Source organism: Platalea leucorodia (assembly GCF_965183815.1).
Source record: "Platalea leucorodia genome assembly, chromosome: 17".
Lineage (NCBI taxonomy): Eukaryota > Metazoa > Chordata > Aves > Pelecaniformes > Threskiornithidae > Platalea > Platalea leucorodia.
This window is the reverse complement of record NC_138839.1, coordinates 4,584,277-4,601,248: the sequence shown is the minus strand read 5'-3', so window position 1 is coordinate 4,601,248 and position 16,972 is coordinate 4,584,277. Positions and strand designations below refer to the sequence as shown.

The 16,972-nt window shown below is 42.7% G+C and overlaps 1 protein-coding gene across 3 annotated transcripts in view; it reads left to right on the top strand.

The window, feature by feature from the left end:
* Window positions 1-16,972, top strand: part of RERE (arginine-glutamic acid dipeptide repeats) — a 181,437-nt gene that overhangs the window by 115,032 nt on the left and 49,433 nt on the right. For all 3 annotated transcript variants that reach the window (XM_082328890.1, XM_082328889.1, XM_082328891.1), the window contains one exon: window positions 9,015-9,095. In XM_082328890.1, coding sequence (XP_082185016.1) covers window positions 9,015-9,095 — 81 coding nt within the window. The remainder of the gene's footprint in view (window positions 1-9,014; window positions 9,096-16,972) is intronic.

Genomic DNA, 16,972 nt, shown 5'->3' with positions numbered 1-16,972 from the left:
TTTTTTTTTTTCTATTTTGTTTTCTTTCTCATCTAGGCTCTCACGCAGAAACAGGTACGATGCAGAAAGTGCATCAACGCTTTGCGTACTGCTTTGGGTGAAGCTGCAACCTCTCTCTTTATAAAAATAGCTCTGTTAAAATACCGATGGTAAAATAAAGCTGAGGTTAGCACATAAGGTTAGCAGCACCCTGACAGCTCAAAGCCTGGGGTGAAGGAATAGTTGAATTCTCCCCCAGCTTTGGAAATGTCTGAGAGCTGTTGTGTCACCTTCGATATCGCGTTGCCTTTCAGACAGACTTTTGCATTGATCCCTGCCATTAAACAGAGAAGGGAAGGAAGAGTTTTATAAACTGGCATTTAGGCAGTAGTTCATGCTGTGGTCAAACGTAGAACTCTTAACACACACCACCCCCAAAACATCAGCTCCAATAAACTAAACTGAAGGAAATTTGGATAACCTTTAGGTAAGCGCCCCAGTTCAGTTTCTTCTGCTAGCTTGTAAGTCCTTTTTCCAGAATAATTGTGATGAGGGATTGGCAAGATGCAGAAAGCATGTTGACAAGAGTGTTTTTGCATACTTTTAAGAAGGTGAAGAGGAGAGAAAGGATGATGAATCCACTTTGACCTCTTGAATGGCAGTATAAATACTTTATTGAAAATTCTAAATAAATGTGTTTGTAACTAGTAATCCTGCTCTGCATGCAATCTCATTTAGCCAACTGTGTATGCAAATGTGCTATTAATGTGTTTGCATCCAGTATAAATATACAAATCTAATCTGTTTATATATGTAATTTACACACAGCTGTGCTCATGCTCACTTAATACCAATATTTTCAGCAAGCGAGAGGTATCATGGGAGATCTATTGTTCCAAACAAAAGCCAACAGTGCAGCGCCATGGAAGGGGGATCATTATCATTTCAGGATCTTTTGGCATTCCCTTGAGGGAGTCTGCTTAATGACTTTCCGTCTGCGTATATGGCTGTGGCTACACGGAACACGGACTCTGGTGGATGTTGCGTGCCTCTCTGCATCTGTGTGATGCTTTGGTGTTGAATCCCTTACAGTTTGAGGTAGGGTTTAATTTTTCAGTATAGTTTTTCAGGAAGACAAAGCGATCCGATTGGGAAGGAAAGCTAATTGTTTGGCACCTTTAAGCCTTTCAGCTGATATATTTCTTGTCCGTTTGTTTACAGAGGATACTTGATCTTACAGGCATATGGCCTAAGGAGTATGAGATTTTTATCACGTGTAGATGACCAGCAATGCAGTCTGAACAGGTGCTTTGAATATCCAATGAGAACATGAATGCCTTTTAATATAGATTGGTATCTAATGAATACCATCAAAATATTTTTGTTTTCCTATAATATCTTTGAGTAAGAGGACTTTGTGAAAGAGAATTTTATTTTCAAAGTACCGCAAAGGTTAGAGGACAACTTTGTCTTGACACAATAGAATTATTTCATTAAAATAAAGTGACAAGAAAAATAAACAGACCAGTATCTAGTAAAAGAAAACTGAATTTGGCTTTAGTATGTATTTAGAACTAAGGTCACAATCTGCTGAATGAAGAAGCAAATTGAGTAAGTATATTTTGGAGGTAAGGGATGTTTTCAACCAAAAATAAGTTTCTATACACGCACCCACATACATACATATGATTATTCCCTTCCAGTCTTGCTCTACAAAATGATCACCTGCATGTGTGCCTTCTCTCTTGGACTGGAAGTCTAGAAACACTTTTGTGGCACAATTTAAGAAACATTGACCTGTTTACAGTCATGAAAGGGGACTGTTAAAAAAACAAAACAAACAAAACCAAAACCCAAACTAATTTGTCTCAAAATCGGTTATTTAAAAATTTGTAGTTTGTAATTGAACAGCAAGAAGCGGCATTGCAGGGGTTGCCTGGCATTTATTGCTGTTCATGCTTCGCTGCCAGAGCTAGCTGGTGCAGCGTGCGGTGCGCCACGGACAGCGAAGGATCTTCACTTGCTGTTACTCCACAACTTTCTGCAAGCCAAACAGATCATGAAAGAGCTTGTGTGTATAGTGTCAGTGGTCATCAAAGCCCAGCCATTCCCCTACAACAGAGGCCTCTTGCACCAGAGATTTGCAGTAAGTGGTTGCAGACATCTTCAAGCAGTTGCCAGATGGTGTGAACAATTTCTCATACCTCTGTGCGGTTGTGTCAGAGAAGAGAGTAAGGTCCTTCAAATCATGACGCGTGCTTCAGTGCAGCCTCTTCAGGAGGAGACTCTAAATTGCAAGCTGGTGACAGCCTTACCTCCTGCAGGAGCAGACAAAGTGCTGCGGTTAGAGATGGGACGGAGCAGTAAACTCAACCTAAGCACATCTGAGATGATGTAGGCTCAAGGCAGGTAACGCTGAGGGAACAGTGGGAACATGATATTTCTGCAAAGGTCTACTAGTTCTGCTCACATGCTTGAGATCTGCACACATCTCTGATACAATGCCAAGGTCTGTGGAACAACACGCAGAGACGTTTAGGGAAGGTTTATGGTGTCTTGCTATTAAACAAGTTTGCCAGCTAGGTCATTTTTGCAAGCTTGCTGTTAACTGATGTAACCCACAGCAGTACCGGTATCTAATGCTAAGGGTAAAATTGCTTGCTACTTCAAAATTAAATTCAAAAAACATTAAGCAGGGTTACAGTAGTGACAGGAACCAATAAAATAAAGTTCAGATGAGGGTGAAGGATATCCTGTTCTCCCAGCAGCTGGGCATGTTAAAGGAACATAGCAGAGGCCTGAACGTAGATTTTTCTTGATAGTTCCTCTTTCCCAGTGGACTGATTTTTTATTTTACAAAGGTTTCAGGTGAGCTTCATTGAGTCATCATGCTTGTTCCTCATTCTACATGCTGCTGTCTAACCGAGAATATTCTGTTACCTTGGGACCAGTCCTTGTCATGGCAAGTTGCTCTGAGGATGTGCATTCCCCTAGGCCAAGAAATTTCTGTGGAACGTCTCTCCCTTCTGCCCTAGAAAAGGGTCTTTTCCTCTCTTTTCTTTTGTAGCTTTCTCTCCTCTGTAGCTGGCAATTTGTGCATCTTAAAATTGTATTGTGGGAGTCTTTGGCCATCCTGTTCTCTCTCTGACAGGACAGAACATCTGTCTGTCTCTCCACCTGCTTCTCCATCACGCAGCCTTCCTGGGCTCAGTGCCAGCGAGTGTTTTCCCCCCAGCTCTCCCCAAGCTGCCGGTCCCCAGGCTGGGCTGTTTGAGAAGGCAGGACCGAGAGCAAGCCTGCCAGCTAGGGCTGGAAGCGGCTGGGGCACGGCAAGGGCATTTCCATCCGACTGGAGCTTCCCACCCCCGCGAGACCTTCCCTTCCCTGGCCGCGGTCCTAGCTGGTGCAGTGCCTTAGGGCAGTTGGACTTTTTCTGGGTAAGAGCGTTCAGGGAACAAAGCAGCTTGTGGAAAGAGTTAACCAGGCATGCTGCGGGTCTGCAGTGGTTTGGTGGGTTCTGAGAAGAGCTTGGATATGTGACAGCTGCGTTTTCTTTAACTTCGTGTACCTCTTTTTGCCTTTGATGGAATTACTTACCGAGCAGTACTTAGTCCTGTCTGTTATTGAGCATATAGAATTCCTTTGAGGGAAAGATACAATAACTACTAGCATCGTTTTCTGCTACAGCCAGGTATAGTTTGGTGAAAAAAAAATGGTGAATAACACAAGTTACGTTTTTCTAAGAGATACCTGATATCTTCAGGTTAAACTGTGTCTCTTCTTAAGGAAACTATCAGGATGATTCTGTTTCTAGAGGACAGTATACATCACTTAATGTTATCAGCAATTGCCTTTATTTGCACTGTACACACATAAGCAAAACATAATGTTAAAACTCAGCCAAGCTTTTAATAAAATGTACTCTGTGCACTGAAATTCAGCTGGTGTGCATATACAATGTCTGCATGCTAAAAAATTGTTTGGGGCAATGTATAAATGTGCTGCACATTTAACAGAAGTTTTGCAGATATAACCAGATCTCATTTTCTTTTCAGAACAACTGCCGTAATTTTTCATCTTGTGAAATTTAGAAATAAAGATGCTTTTATGCATTTACTGTTTATTTGCTGTTAACTATTAAAACCCTGTAGATTTTCCTACCGTATTTACTATAGAACTTAAAAAGGCATATTAAATACGGAAGATGGTGAAAACTTCAATTGGCATCTGCCTAGAAAACCTTGGGCCTTTCAAAACATGCACTGTACCTACTGCTTTCATGATAGCCAAATCTTCTATTTTTATATGCTTATAATTAAGGAAAAGGTTGAGAGAAGAACTTGCTGTTCTTGGACATGGTCTAAAGAGGAGATTTTTTTAGAAAGACTGAGGGGGAATAAAAGTCCTTATTTCCTGGATTAAGAAGGAACAGAAAAGGTTCTGTGTTTGTAAATATACTGCATTACAACATGCTCTTCACTAACTAACCAGGTGGAAGTCATGGGAAGGGAATGAAATAGCACATGGATTTTCTTAGAGAAAATATATTTGATCTAAACCTGATTGAAGCATCACCTCAGAAGACACATACTAGTAGCAGTTACGAATTTACAGTTTTATCAGAGTCGTCCTGCCTTTCTGAAGCCCATGAGGTTTCAGTTGGAAATTCTTAAGCTGATTAAACAGGCTATTTTGTACTAGATGTTATTCTTGCATGCTTTTAGAAACAGCTTTGTTTTAGATTTCTGCAGTAAAGAAGAAAACTGAACTGGGAACCTCAGTTCCCTGTTAAAACCTGGGGTGCTGAATTTCAGCATGCAGCAGCAAATTTTTCCTGCCAAGCTGTAATCTCTTGATAATAGAAACCCTGACGCATAACCTTAACTACAGCTTTGCAATGGCGTTATCATCACATTGATAAACACGCCATCTGAGCTCTGTTAGTCAGAACATAATGGCTTTGTGTATCTTGTCATGATATTTGTTTCTTGGGATAAAATATGGGACCTGCAAGTAACACACATGCAAACATTAACATGCTTGTTCCTGGTTCTTCCTTGGTTATTTATGGCTCCCTGTTTACGCATCGTAGCAGGATGCTGCAGAATCCAACACATTTCATTGGGGAAGCTCAAATTATAAAACGGTATTAGGAGACCTTGTGTTGTGGCTGGTCAATAGCCATGGTAACCACTCGGGGGGATGTAACTGCGTCGTCTGTCAGCACTGACTGACCGAGCGAGCCACGGGGTTTCCGAAGGCCACTTCACAGCAATAATGATCCGTAGCATTTTTTTAATTGTGTTACAGTTGGTCTTCAGTGAGCAGTGCAAACAGCAATGCTGACAGAATTCTGTCAGAAGTAATGTTTTAAAGTTAAACGTAAGTGGTAAAATTGAAATGATTATCTGAAGTTTTAGAAGTACAGAACTTGGGTTTTTAAGCCATCGTGCTCGAGAGCCACTTCTGCCCTTTATCAAAACTTCTCTCGTGCATCCCTAGGCTTAAGCCTCCTTGTTCACCAGCCCTGTATTGTGAGACTATTTTAATTCAGCAGCTGTCATTTTCAGATGCCTTCTGTGAGCAGTGCAACATCTCCTGCACCATTAAAATGCAGACCTGAAATTTGTTGCATGTCATTTGTGCAGAGGAGAGAAAATTTAAACTGTGTTATGCAGTCTGTTTTATGAGACGCTGGGGAGCAACAGGTCACTTGTGATTTGGTGTGCAACTATTTAGTTCTTTTATATTTAAAAACATTTAGAGGTCTCTATTGTGCTTGACTTGGAGAAAAGAAGCAGCTGATCTTGCTGCAGGCTAAGGGAGAACTGAACATGATGCCTGAATTAATGGAAGACTAGAATAGGGAGGAGAATCTAAAAAAGAAAATGTTTTAAAAAAACCTCGATCATTTTGTTAAGCTTTAGAATTTCTGTCTAAGTTTCTGAAACTAATTTTTGTGTGCTTTGTTGTTCTTTGTGTATTAAGAAGTGGCTCTCTTGCCTTTCAATAGAGGCACGCAACTATTTTATAGTTGGATATCTTGCACTGCCTCAATGGCCTAGTGATAATGCTGTATGACGCAGATAAAGGTGACAGCGTAATTGGCCAAAATTTCAGAATGCCAGAAGGATTGACTTCATTCGTATTTGGAAATTGGGAGCAGCATTTCGAGCTCCCTCTAATTCTGTTATTCAGATAGGCTGTATGCTAGGCTTACGTTCCCAGTAGGGATTTTTGGTATCTCATGAGTTCAAAGGAAAACAGTTTGTCATAGGCTTTTTTAATACAGAGTTGAATCACAACACAAAACAAAGGTAAAACAGTTTGCTTAAAAGGAATCTTAAAAAATAAATGAAATGGTCCCCTGAGAATTCAGATGCACCTTAGTAAGTTTTTTGGAAAATGAGGAATAGGGAATCGGGGCTTTTCATTTTATGCAGTGGACCAGATTGCTCTCTCGTATTTCCCTGTGCTTTTTCATCCATGGTTGGAGTGTTCCAGCTCTGGTTTCTTTTTATTCCCCTACAGCTTTTTATGTCGCCTTTTCCTATATATGCTCTGTTAACTGATGCTGCAAAAGCACCGCACCTCTGATACAGTCCGCGAGGCAGCGATGTCAAAGCCAGGAACTGAGCTGCATCGTTTAGAATCTGAGTTCCCTTTGGATTGCCTGTTTTTAAATGTTTCTTGATTTAGTTGATTTTCATTCTTTGTGATAAGCTGCAGACGGGAATTATATTGCTCTTTGGGATGTTGGGAGTGGTATGAGGGCAGGGTTGTTTGCCTTGCTGCTGCTGCCATCTTCTCTTGCCCAGAAGCATAAGAGAGAAGAGGGATGCATATGGTGCCAGGGGAGGGACTGTCCCCCCCTCAGCGTAATGAAAATTCCTTGTCATTCCCGTGGTAAAAAGTGAGAAGGATGCGTGTGCCCTAGTGACCAGTTACCCATCGTAGGCAGTCTTGGTATCTTGCTCTGTAGATATTTGTGTGACTTCCACCTGTGAATGGGGGGCTGGTACCTTGCTATTAGTAAAATTTTCCTTGTTCAGGAGCCCAAGCACCCCTGTCACTGAGCTCTTAAACTCCTGAGTGCTCTGCTCGCTGGTTTAAAAGGAGCGGGTGGGTATGAGCAAATCGTACACTGGAAGGGACTGTGATCTCAAAGCGTGTGCAACTGGTGGTTAATGCTTGTCTCCGTGCCCCCGGGCATGTTCTTGGCGAACCCTAGCAGTCTTGCTGGTTTTGAGGGTCAGGGTTAGGTAAGGATAGATCCCTGTGGGAGCTGATCTGCAAAGTAATATGCATGAGGTTCCAAAGAGACTGCTCACTCACATTCAGCGTTGTGGTGGGAGCTTACAAGGTGTACAGAGCACTATTTCAGTAGTGAATTACCCTTTCTGGGCATTCCTTATCCACTTCGCTATGTGGAAGCCCCTAATCACCTGCCCACCTCCTTCAAGGAGATGTTTGCAAGAAGCTGTGGTCCAAAACGCATTAAGCCAACTTGAGGTATGTTTCTTTTTAGGGCATTACTAATTCTCATCTCCCCCAGAATGTTAGGGCCCATATGCTCAACATCCCTCATCTTTTTTGAAGGCAGAATTTGGTATTTGCTAGCGTTTATACCTGTACGGTTATTATAGAAAAAGTCCTCAGGACTGGCCCTTCCAAAAAGAGGCACTCTGTGTTCGGTCCTGATCTCCTGCTACTGATTCATGGTGGTGTGATGCTGGGATAGAGGCGAGACTGGTCCTGGAGCTGCAGGCTGCGATGGCAGCAGGCTGCAATAGATTTACTGAATAACAGATATAGATAGATGAAATATTTACCGGTGCTGGCCCTGGAAAGAGAGGAGGAGGGGAGCGAGCGATGCTTACAGCTGGAGGCTGAAGAGTTATCTTGAGGGGGTTGCAGAGGGGAATCATGAGTGCGAGGGGCAGCTGAGGGGGGACCGGAGAGCGAGGAGGGGCAGCCGAGGGGTGCGGCAGACGAGAGCCGGCAACTGGCAGGGGCGAAGGACGCCAGGCGGCCGCGGAGCCCGCGGGGAGCGGCGGGCGTTAATCCGGCGGCCGCTTTGGCGGGGCTTTCCCGGGGGCGAGGGGGCCCGGGGCGGGGGGGGGCCGCCGATCCAGGCCGCCTTTTGCGGCGCGCCCCGCGGGTGCCGCGCCGCCCAGCCCCGCCGCGATCACATGCTGGGCGGCCGCGGCCGCCGCCTCCCTCCCTCCCGCCCGGCCCGGCCCTCCGCGCCGCTCGCCTGGCCGCGCCTCGGCTCCTCCGCTCGTCGCGCCGCGGCTCCGCTCGCCTCCCCGCCCGCGCCGCAGCCCCGGCCGCCCGCCATCGCCGCGGGGCCGCCCCGCCGCGCTCCCCACCTGCGCCCGCCCCCCGCCGCCGCCGCAGCCCTGTCCCGCCGGGCGCGGCCCCGGCCCCCGCGGGCGGCTGCGGGGCGAGAGGAGGAAGCGCCTCGGCGCGGCGAGCGACCGCCGACCGCTGCGAGCCGCCGAGGGGCAGCGGCGGCCCCGCTCTCGCCTGGCGCGGGGCCGGCCCGGGGGCCGCCGCGCTCCGCCGATCGCCGGGCCGGGGGCGGCCGGGGGCTGGCGCCTGCGAGCCCTCGTTAACCCCTGCGGCGCCTCCTCCGGAGAGTCACTTTCCTCCCCTGGAAACCAGCGTTGCGTGTTTTCCCCTCGCCTGCTGCTGCTTAGTTGAAAAATAGACTTGAGAAGAGACGTGCGGCAGAACACTTCGGTCGTTTCGGGAAAGAACTGACTGTGGTACTGACTTTTTTTTTTTTTTTTTTTAAAAGCTTCAAATGTTGGAAGTTTGACATGGAAGGGAATGTGGTTTGAATTTTTCGGTATCTTTTCAAAACCTTTTTTCCCCTGTCTGTTTTCAGTTGCTGTGTGGGTATACGTTTTCTTCCATCGACAGTGCTTAAGCTAAGAACATTGTTTGGCTGTTGTGCTGATTAACAAGATTTTTTTTTTTTTTTTTTTCTCCTTCTGCTGACATACTATTTTTGTTATCTTTTATCGCAGAAACGTTTTATTAAGGGGTTGAGGCAGTACGGCAAGAACTTCTTCAGGATCCGAAAGGAGTTGCTTCCAAATAAGGAGACTGTAAGTACATTTGGACTTTATGTAATTTGCTTTTTCTCTTGCTGCTTCAGTGTTTGATCTTACGAAACTATTTCCTTTTCACCCTGAACTGAATTCTCTGCAAATAAATGGAAGAGAAATGCACAGCCAGAAAAGGTAGCTGTAATTTTTAGTGCGGTTTTTAGGTCTTGCTGTATGAGAGATGTTACATAAAATAGTCGTCGCTGCTGGACGGAGTCACTAAGGTTGGATGAAGTGTATTTATGGAGACCAAATCTAATTTTAAATTCTGACATTATGATGGGATAATACATTTATGTCACCCAGTTGGGCTCAAATGGCAGCGGGTAATTAAAGAAAGCCTAAAACAAAACAAAATCTAATTGAATCTGGAAGACTGAGGTATGTGCCTGCTCCTAGACCTGCAGAATTTGGTTGTTGTATTTAACTCTTCACCTCCCTGAAGCATGTGGACAGCAAGCGTGTAACTTCAGTTTCAGAATTGATGGGTGGCTTAGTACTCTACTGAACTTGGTAAAGCTTGCATAGCTGTCGTTCTGCTGGAAATCCCGGCAAGTGCTTAGGAGGAGGATGGACAGGGAGGAGTGGTTGACTTCTTCAAAGGAAAGAGGGTTTGGGAAGCCTTGGGAATCTAGTTACTTTTCCATTAGTCCTAATTGCCAAGCTTCTCGAGAAGCTTCGGTTTCTGTTCTGCAGGTGTTGTTTAGCTGCGGGGAGGGTGGTTCTGGAAAGCAGTTTTCATATTTGTTCTGAATTTAGAAGGGAGATAACTCGGTGAAAATTGAGTTAGACTGTTTTCTAGCGATGTGTTAGTGATTGGAAAACATTTATTTAAAGCATAACTGGTTGTTTAGACTTTTCTCTGTGTGGAATTTGGATGTTCGGTGGGGAAGAACGTTACTGTAAAAACACTTTAAAACCTATCGCTTACTGTAGGACGTTCCCATTCTCTTCTGAGATGTTCTTGTGAGGCGATGCTGCGATACCACGATCTTTCATTGGTAAATAGTTAGTGACACTGCATAAGTCAAATAGAAAGGGGAGGATGAAATGGTTCCTGGAGTGCCTCAGTTGGTGTATGTGCTCACTGGTTCTCCCATTGAGAATGATGGGAAAACTTAATTACCGGTCAGGTGTAGGTAGACTTTGCTTTAGTATCCTGTTGGATTTTGAGGCATGAAGGCCCAGCGTTGGAAAGATGACAGCTTAGAAGGAATGTCGAAATGGTCCGCTTCTTAGCAACATCTAACAAATCCAGCACATAGCTTAAGCAGTCCTTTCCTCTTTTCTTTAGAATATCTCCTAGCAAAGTATTGAGAACAAATTGGCGTTTACTTTAGAAATTAATTCTGCTGGTGGTGAAGTTTCTGAGAGGCGAAAGTACTCTTCTAAAGTTTGAATTGCAGCAATTATGAAATACACTTTTAAATACAAAATGTCTCTTTTTCTGAGAGAGAAAAACAGTTTGCAGGAGAAAGGAAAAGAAGAACTACAGAACCGAGAGCTGGGGGCAGGTGTCTGACCCTGTTTGTACCACTTGACTTCTACACTTGAACTTGGGTGTCAGGCCTAAGGCTTTTCGTAAAAGTTTTGCAAGTCTGCAAGTGCTGGGAAACTTTATATAAGCTATCATTTTTCAAGTTTTACAGTTTTGTTTCATTAGGTCTAAATTTTTAGTATAGAGAAGAGTAAATATTAAGTTTGAGCAACTGGGAAGCAGTGTGTTGATGGTTTTGAGCAGGCTTTTTTAGCCCCTAGTGGTAACTGATCTACAAATAACCTTTGACCTACAACGGATTGTTTAATCTCTGTTTCCTATTTTTGCCACAGGTCTCGCTTCTGCTTTCTTTTCATTCCCAGTCTTATTCAGACAAAATTTACAGCAGTTTTGCTGTAGTAGGACACGCAGAATAAAGGCTGCAGTAAATAATATTTGACTCTCCAGTTTTGCTTTTTCTCCTTAAAGTGGAATAATGAATAATGTAAATTACAAGGCTGCGGAATTAGTCTGTCTGTATTTTTTTCATCAGCAGAATAATTTCAGATACTTTGCCTGCCGTTTTTCTATTGCAGTGTGAAGTAACCCTCTAGCAATTCCAGAAATGCTAGAAAAAAGGCCTTCCTTTCCTGTTTAGCCACCATATTAACATGAGGTGAAACGCTAAAAATTATTATATGGATGCAGCAGCACTACAGCAACTCCCAAGTTCTGCAAAAGCTACTTGAAAATGAGTCAGGGGCATTCTTGAAGTGACTTGTCCTAAATGGAAACCAGGCTATGGGTGAAAACATCCTGCACGTTTCTAATTTATGAGAGTTTACCTTACCAGTCACTGAAGCCTGTGGGGAGGGGAGCCAGGGTTTTTGCCTCTCTGCAAAACCCACTTAAAGTTAAATCTCCTTATTATCATGCTGCTTGTATAATGCGTGCCTTTTCTAGACACATATTTGTGCTACTTTCACTGGGGGAGAACTCCTCCTAGTATCGCCTTAAGCCCTGCGGTTCGAAGGTTGCAGTAGTGGAAGATAAGTAATACAACAGAAATACAAAATCATTGTAGAGAGTAGGCCTTTTTTATATTAAATCAAGCTGATGCTACTGTACAGGAAGCCAGAATATAGAGGTGAACATGACGTTGTATTTCTCTTACAGCATTGGAAGGTGTAAAGTGGCCATGGTGAGGGATGAGAATTACGCCGTGCTGTACTAAGTTTTCACAAGCATGTTAGTGGATCTCCTATTCGAGTTGTCCCTTTGCTATTTTTTTTTTCTCTCCACAGTTAACGTACCATATCTTCTAAGAAAACCCTGTATTTGTCGATGTGTGTGTTAACTAGTTTAACGTAGTTTTTCAACAATTTTTCATTGTTTCTTCTAAATGAATAACCAGCAAGAAAAGAAATCTTTGTGGAGGAAAATATATACTGCATATCAAAACTGTGTGTTTGTTTAGGTCTCCACTCTTCTAATTTATTTCAAATTTTCAGTTTATTTCAAAGTTTATGTCCGAGAGGGGTTCCCCGTGGGCAGGAGTGTCAGTAGTTGTAGCATTCTCTTCAAGCTTTTATAAGCAAGAGGCAGAGCAACTAAAATCAGCTCTTAGTTGAGCTGGCCCTCTGCTAAAATGGGAATGCTGAAACAGCTCAGGGAAAGCCAGCAGTTTTAAGGCCGGATCAGTCAGTGTTAACCTTGTGATACTCTGGAGAAAAAGTACCTCCATGCAGATGAGCTTAAATAAAACTTTGGAAAACTTCCTTGCGTTTCCATTGAACTCTATCTTAAATGGCTTTCTCTTAGTCAGTTATGGCTGTAGTTGGATGGCACGGTGAAGTACCCTGCTCTCGTTTGGTTCATGCTTAGCAGCACTTTCGATTCTTCTACATGATAAGCAGAGAAATAAATTTTGGGGGCACTTATGTGACATGAACGGTTTTCATTAATAACTTCCATTTGAATTTGTATGTTGTGAGAATGCAAGGTACGCAGCTGGCAACAAGTTTTCTTAAGTATCTGATTTGGCTTTAAATGTGTTTCCCCCCTGCCCCCCCGTTTTGAGTTAATTTGCTAAAACTTTGTGATAATATGGGATTTTCAGAGTATTTAAAATTCTCCTGCTCTGAATTCTTTAGGTGATTACCTTGAGCTACTTGAATTGGAGAGTTTTAGAAGCACTAGCATTGTGATAGGCCTGAGATAAATGTACTTAAATGCCTACAAGGTCAGGGATTGACTTACTGTGTTCTTGTAAATAGCTTAACTCTGTGTTAGCGACATGCAAAAGGTAAGTAGAAACATGGAACGAAGGCGAGCGGGAGCGGAGCAATAATTCCCAGTCGGAGGCGGAGGAGGCGGCGGCCAAGTCGTGGTGCCAGCTTGCTCAGGTTTAGAGCTGGGTCCTGTTGCGCTCAGCCTACCCTTGCGCTGGTCGCTCAAACGCTTCTGTAAGCTTTGGCTAGGGTGCAGTTTCAGTTTGCCTGAACTATTTAAGGCCACGGTCCCAGAAGAAAGATTTGCTTTCCTCTGGCTGGAATTCCTGCAGCCTGCTTTATGTCAGCTGTGTTGTCTGACCTGCAGAACTCAAGCATCTTACGCAGGTTTGTTAGCCGCTAGAAATGGAGGGGAATCTACGTGATTGTCCCTTTGGCAGCCTTACATAGGTGTAAGAATAATATCATATTATATCGTTAGCTAGCCATGGCATAGGCTGCAATTGAACTGAGGCTTTGGAAACACTGTCTTTCCTGGGAATAGGCCCAAGTACTTTTGACCTCTTTTACCTGTTCTTAAAACTGGGGATGACACCTATCTGAATGTCCTGAGGTTCTCCAATGACTTGCACTGCGTTCTTCAGGGCAGGTTTATGGTACAGTGACTGTGACCGTGGTCTAATTGCTTGTCTTTTTTCTGGCAGGCTGAAGCTCCTTAGTGAGTCCTGTAGAGCTGCTTGCTTAGTGAGAAGCCGAAAAAGAGGACAGTGAATCTTTGTGGAGGCATGCAGACTTTGGTCTGATTTTGTTTTGAATTTCCCTGTTGAGCACATAGGTATCTTTGGCGTGTGTGATTTTTGGTTTGGCTGCTTAGCAAGAGACATCAGAGTGCGACCGAAAGGTCTTGCCTCTGGGTGGATGCTTCTGTATTCAGCTTTAAAACACAGTGTAAATAGAAGTCATGAATATCAGTTGTTTTCCTTAGATCAGAATACCTATTTATGCGTGTAAGAACTATATATGCATTACTTTCTTCTTTACGAAAAATATTCTCTCTTCTGATAGTAGAATCCTTCTCTCCAGATTAAATGCTGTTGGGATTTATCTTGGAGACTAAATAAACTGTGCTCTGTTAATGTTAGGAGACAAAACGAGTGCAGCGTGAGATTTCAGCATAAACTTCTGTTTAATTTTAGATTGGGGTTTAGATAAACAATTTTATTCTTGCCTCATTAACGCTTAATCTTGTGTTACATAATGTACAATATTGGCTTCCTGAGTAGCTCTTAAATATAGTGCAAATGTGTAGCAGCTGAAAGGTCACTGCAGTTACCATGTGTGCAGCCTGGCAAGGTGTTTGTCCTCTCCGAGGACAGACTGTATACTATTCGCGTCAACAAACAGCCTCAGTAATATTTGTGCAAAATTCTCGTGAGCATATGAAAGGTAAAAGATTCTCCCTCGACGTTAGTGTTCAAATAGCAGTTTTCCTTTGATCAGAAGAGGGGGATAATTAGGTGAATGTATTTTGGTCTGTTCGTATAAAGTGATTAGTTAGCCCTACATTGGCTTTTTAATGTTTGCATTTAGTGGCATAACTTATTTGTACCAATACTGAGTTTGTGTCTGTGGCACGGGCTTTATCACTGTGCTCCTTTCCCGAAGGAAATACATTTTATTTGATGGTATATTCCCCTAATGATAGGATATTAATACATTGCATAGGCAAGGCATATTATTTTCTGACTTGTCTTTGCTGCAGGAGTGTTCAGAAAGGGACAAGCTATGTAAGCCTTTTCTGTTTGAAAGCTGAACCTTTTTTCCTTAATAACTTGTTCTAGCCTAGATGCAGTCAGAGCTGAAATTTTCCATTAGAGTTTGAAGTGACTGCCAACATAAACAGCCACTGCTTCTTTTCATTTCATCTCTGCTCGCTGCTGCTAGTGCTTCCATCGCATGGATATTACAGTTGGAGGGTTTTGTTCTTGTTAAAACAGGGACTATAGGCTTCACATTTTAAAAATGATAGCCTAAGACTTTTTTTTTTTCTTTAGTCATAGCAGATATCCTACTGGGCTTCAGTCCATTTTGAAAAATGGGCAGAGGCATCAGTTAGTTGCTGTTCCTGTGTAAGTGAAACCATTGATTCATTTGCATAGCAAACTCTTCTGTAGGGAGCATGTTGCCTTTTTTTTTTTTTTCCTTTTTTCTTTTTTGAGTGTGGCCATCTTAGCTGATAGAGGGAGAATACTAAATTAATACGTTTGGCTTTAAGGTAAAGCACTGTAGTGAGGAGGCATACAGTAATTCAGTTCACGCTTCTCACCAGGAGCAGAATAAGTAAGCCAAAGAATTTAATGAAATGCTGAGCTCATAGGAGCTGAGCTCAGATGGAGATATTCCTAAATCTAAGCGACACTGAGCTGAAAGCTGTTTACAAAGACCAGATCATCTGTAAGGGATGTTCAGTATATGTGTTCGCTGTGATTTGGCTTGTTTTTAAAAGTTTAACTGTTAAACCTATTGCAAATGTCATCATTTTGTTGGGTAATAAAACAGAAGGTTTGGAAAGGTCTTTAAAGAGACATAAGGGTTTAACTCTAGTATACGCCATGTCGTTGTCTTCTCTAAAACTGATTTCAGGTCTTACAGGTGAGTAGAGCTGCCCACTGTATGCTTTATTGGACAAGCTTGGGCCACAGTTCCAGCTTCACGGTTTATATACCATGCGTGTTCCTTTTGTTTCAGTTTCTTGAGTTTCTTCTTTCGACTTACGCAATATATACCTTCAGGATATGTTGTCTCTTAAATCCTTGCTCTGTGAACTGCCTCTTTACATTGACTGTTCACTTTCAGGGCCCAGTGCCACTAGTGTGTGGTCATCTGATTAATGACGATGGCTGCATCTTCCAGAGACCAAGATACCCTTTCGCATACCTGTGTGTCTCGATTTCAGCTGAAGCAAGTAAAACCAAAGCAAGAAAGTACCTAATGTGCTTTGTTTTTATTTGGTTTAAATCTCTTAAGCTTTCTCTTAAGAGAATAAGGTAATTTATTTTCAGTTGTATTATTTTACTTTTCTATTCTAAAGGTAATTTACAATGTCATCAGCTCAAAAGCTGGGCTGCTTATTTGAGTTTCTTACTAAAAACCTTTGGAGGTGAAGAGCATAAAACCAGAAAGTGTATTCACTGTGCCAACTGGACTCCAGAATGGCGTTTAGCATGGGTAATAAATCAGCTCTGCACTCTGGTGGGGTTTTTTTTATTATTTTACATTACAAGATTGAAACTCATTGTTTATTTTTCTCTGAAGGTTTAGAGGTAGGTAGGGGTAAAATATTCTTGCAAGCGAAAGAGGGCCATTAGGCAATTGCATTGAGTTCTGTCAGAGAGCCAAAAAGGACAATTTCTGCTTTGTAGTGAAAGGTATGTAGTTGAAGATCTAAGCCAAGGTTATTTGGGAAATTGATACAATATTGTCTGAGTCTTCCTCAACAACTGAGAGAACGCAATGCTTCTGTGACTCCTCGTAGTTCTCTTACGCTGCATTTCCCTTACCGTCTGTTTATAGTTCACCACCATAAGGGATTTTGTTTTGTGTATTTTCTTATTGTGAATTCTCTTTTTTTGCATCTCTGCTGAAGGGTATGTGTGGCTCTGGTTAAAACGTTTTTGCTCATCAACAGCTGTATACTTTTTATTCTGTATTTTTCTTTCCCTATGAGAAAAGATATTGGCTCTTGTTCTTTTGTACCAGTTGTCAGTTTGTATCAAATACTCAGACATCAACCCTAAGGTCCTATTAATCTCAGGTACATAAAATAGGTATCGATTTGAGACTTTGTGCAGTTTATTTTCATGGTTGACTGTCGTCTCCTGGCAAGATTCTTTTCCACAGATGCCATGCACCAAACCCTTCATGTTGTTTGTTTCCCATCCAGTTAGCGACTGAAGATCTGCTTTAAAACTTGAAGGTGGCTTTCAGAAAGGCAAAAATAAAAAAGTTATATGAGCAACAGTGATGTTTGTGGGACGTCCTGTCCTAGAACAGTGCTAATGTTATAAAATTGGGGTAACTCCTTGAAGAAATTAATCTGCGTAATCCTGCCTTGTGTCTGATTTTTGAAATGGCTTAATAGAGAAACATCCTCCACGTAATCCGCTCCG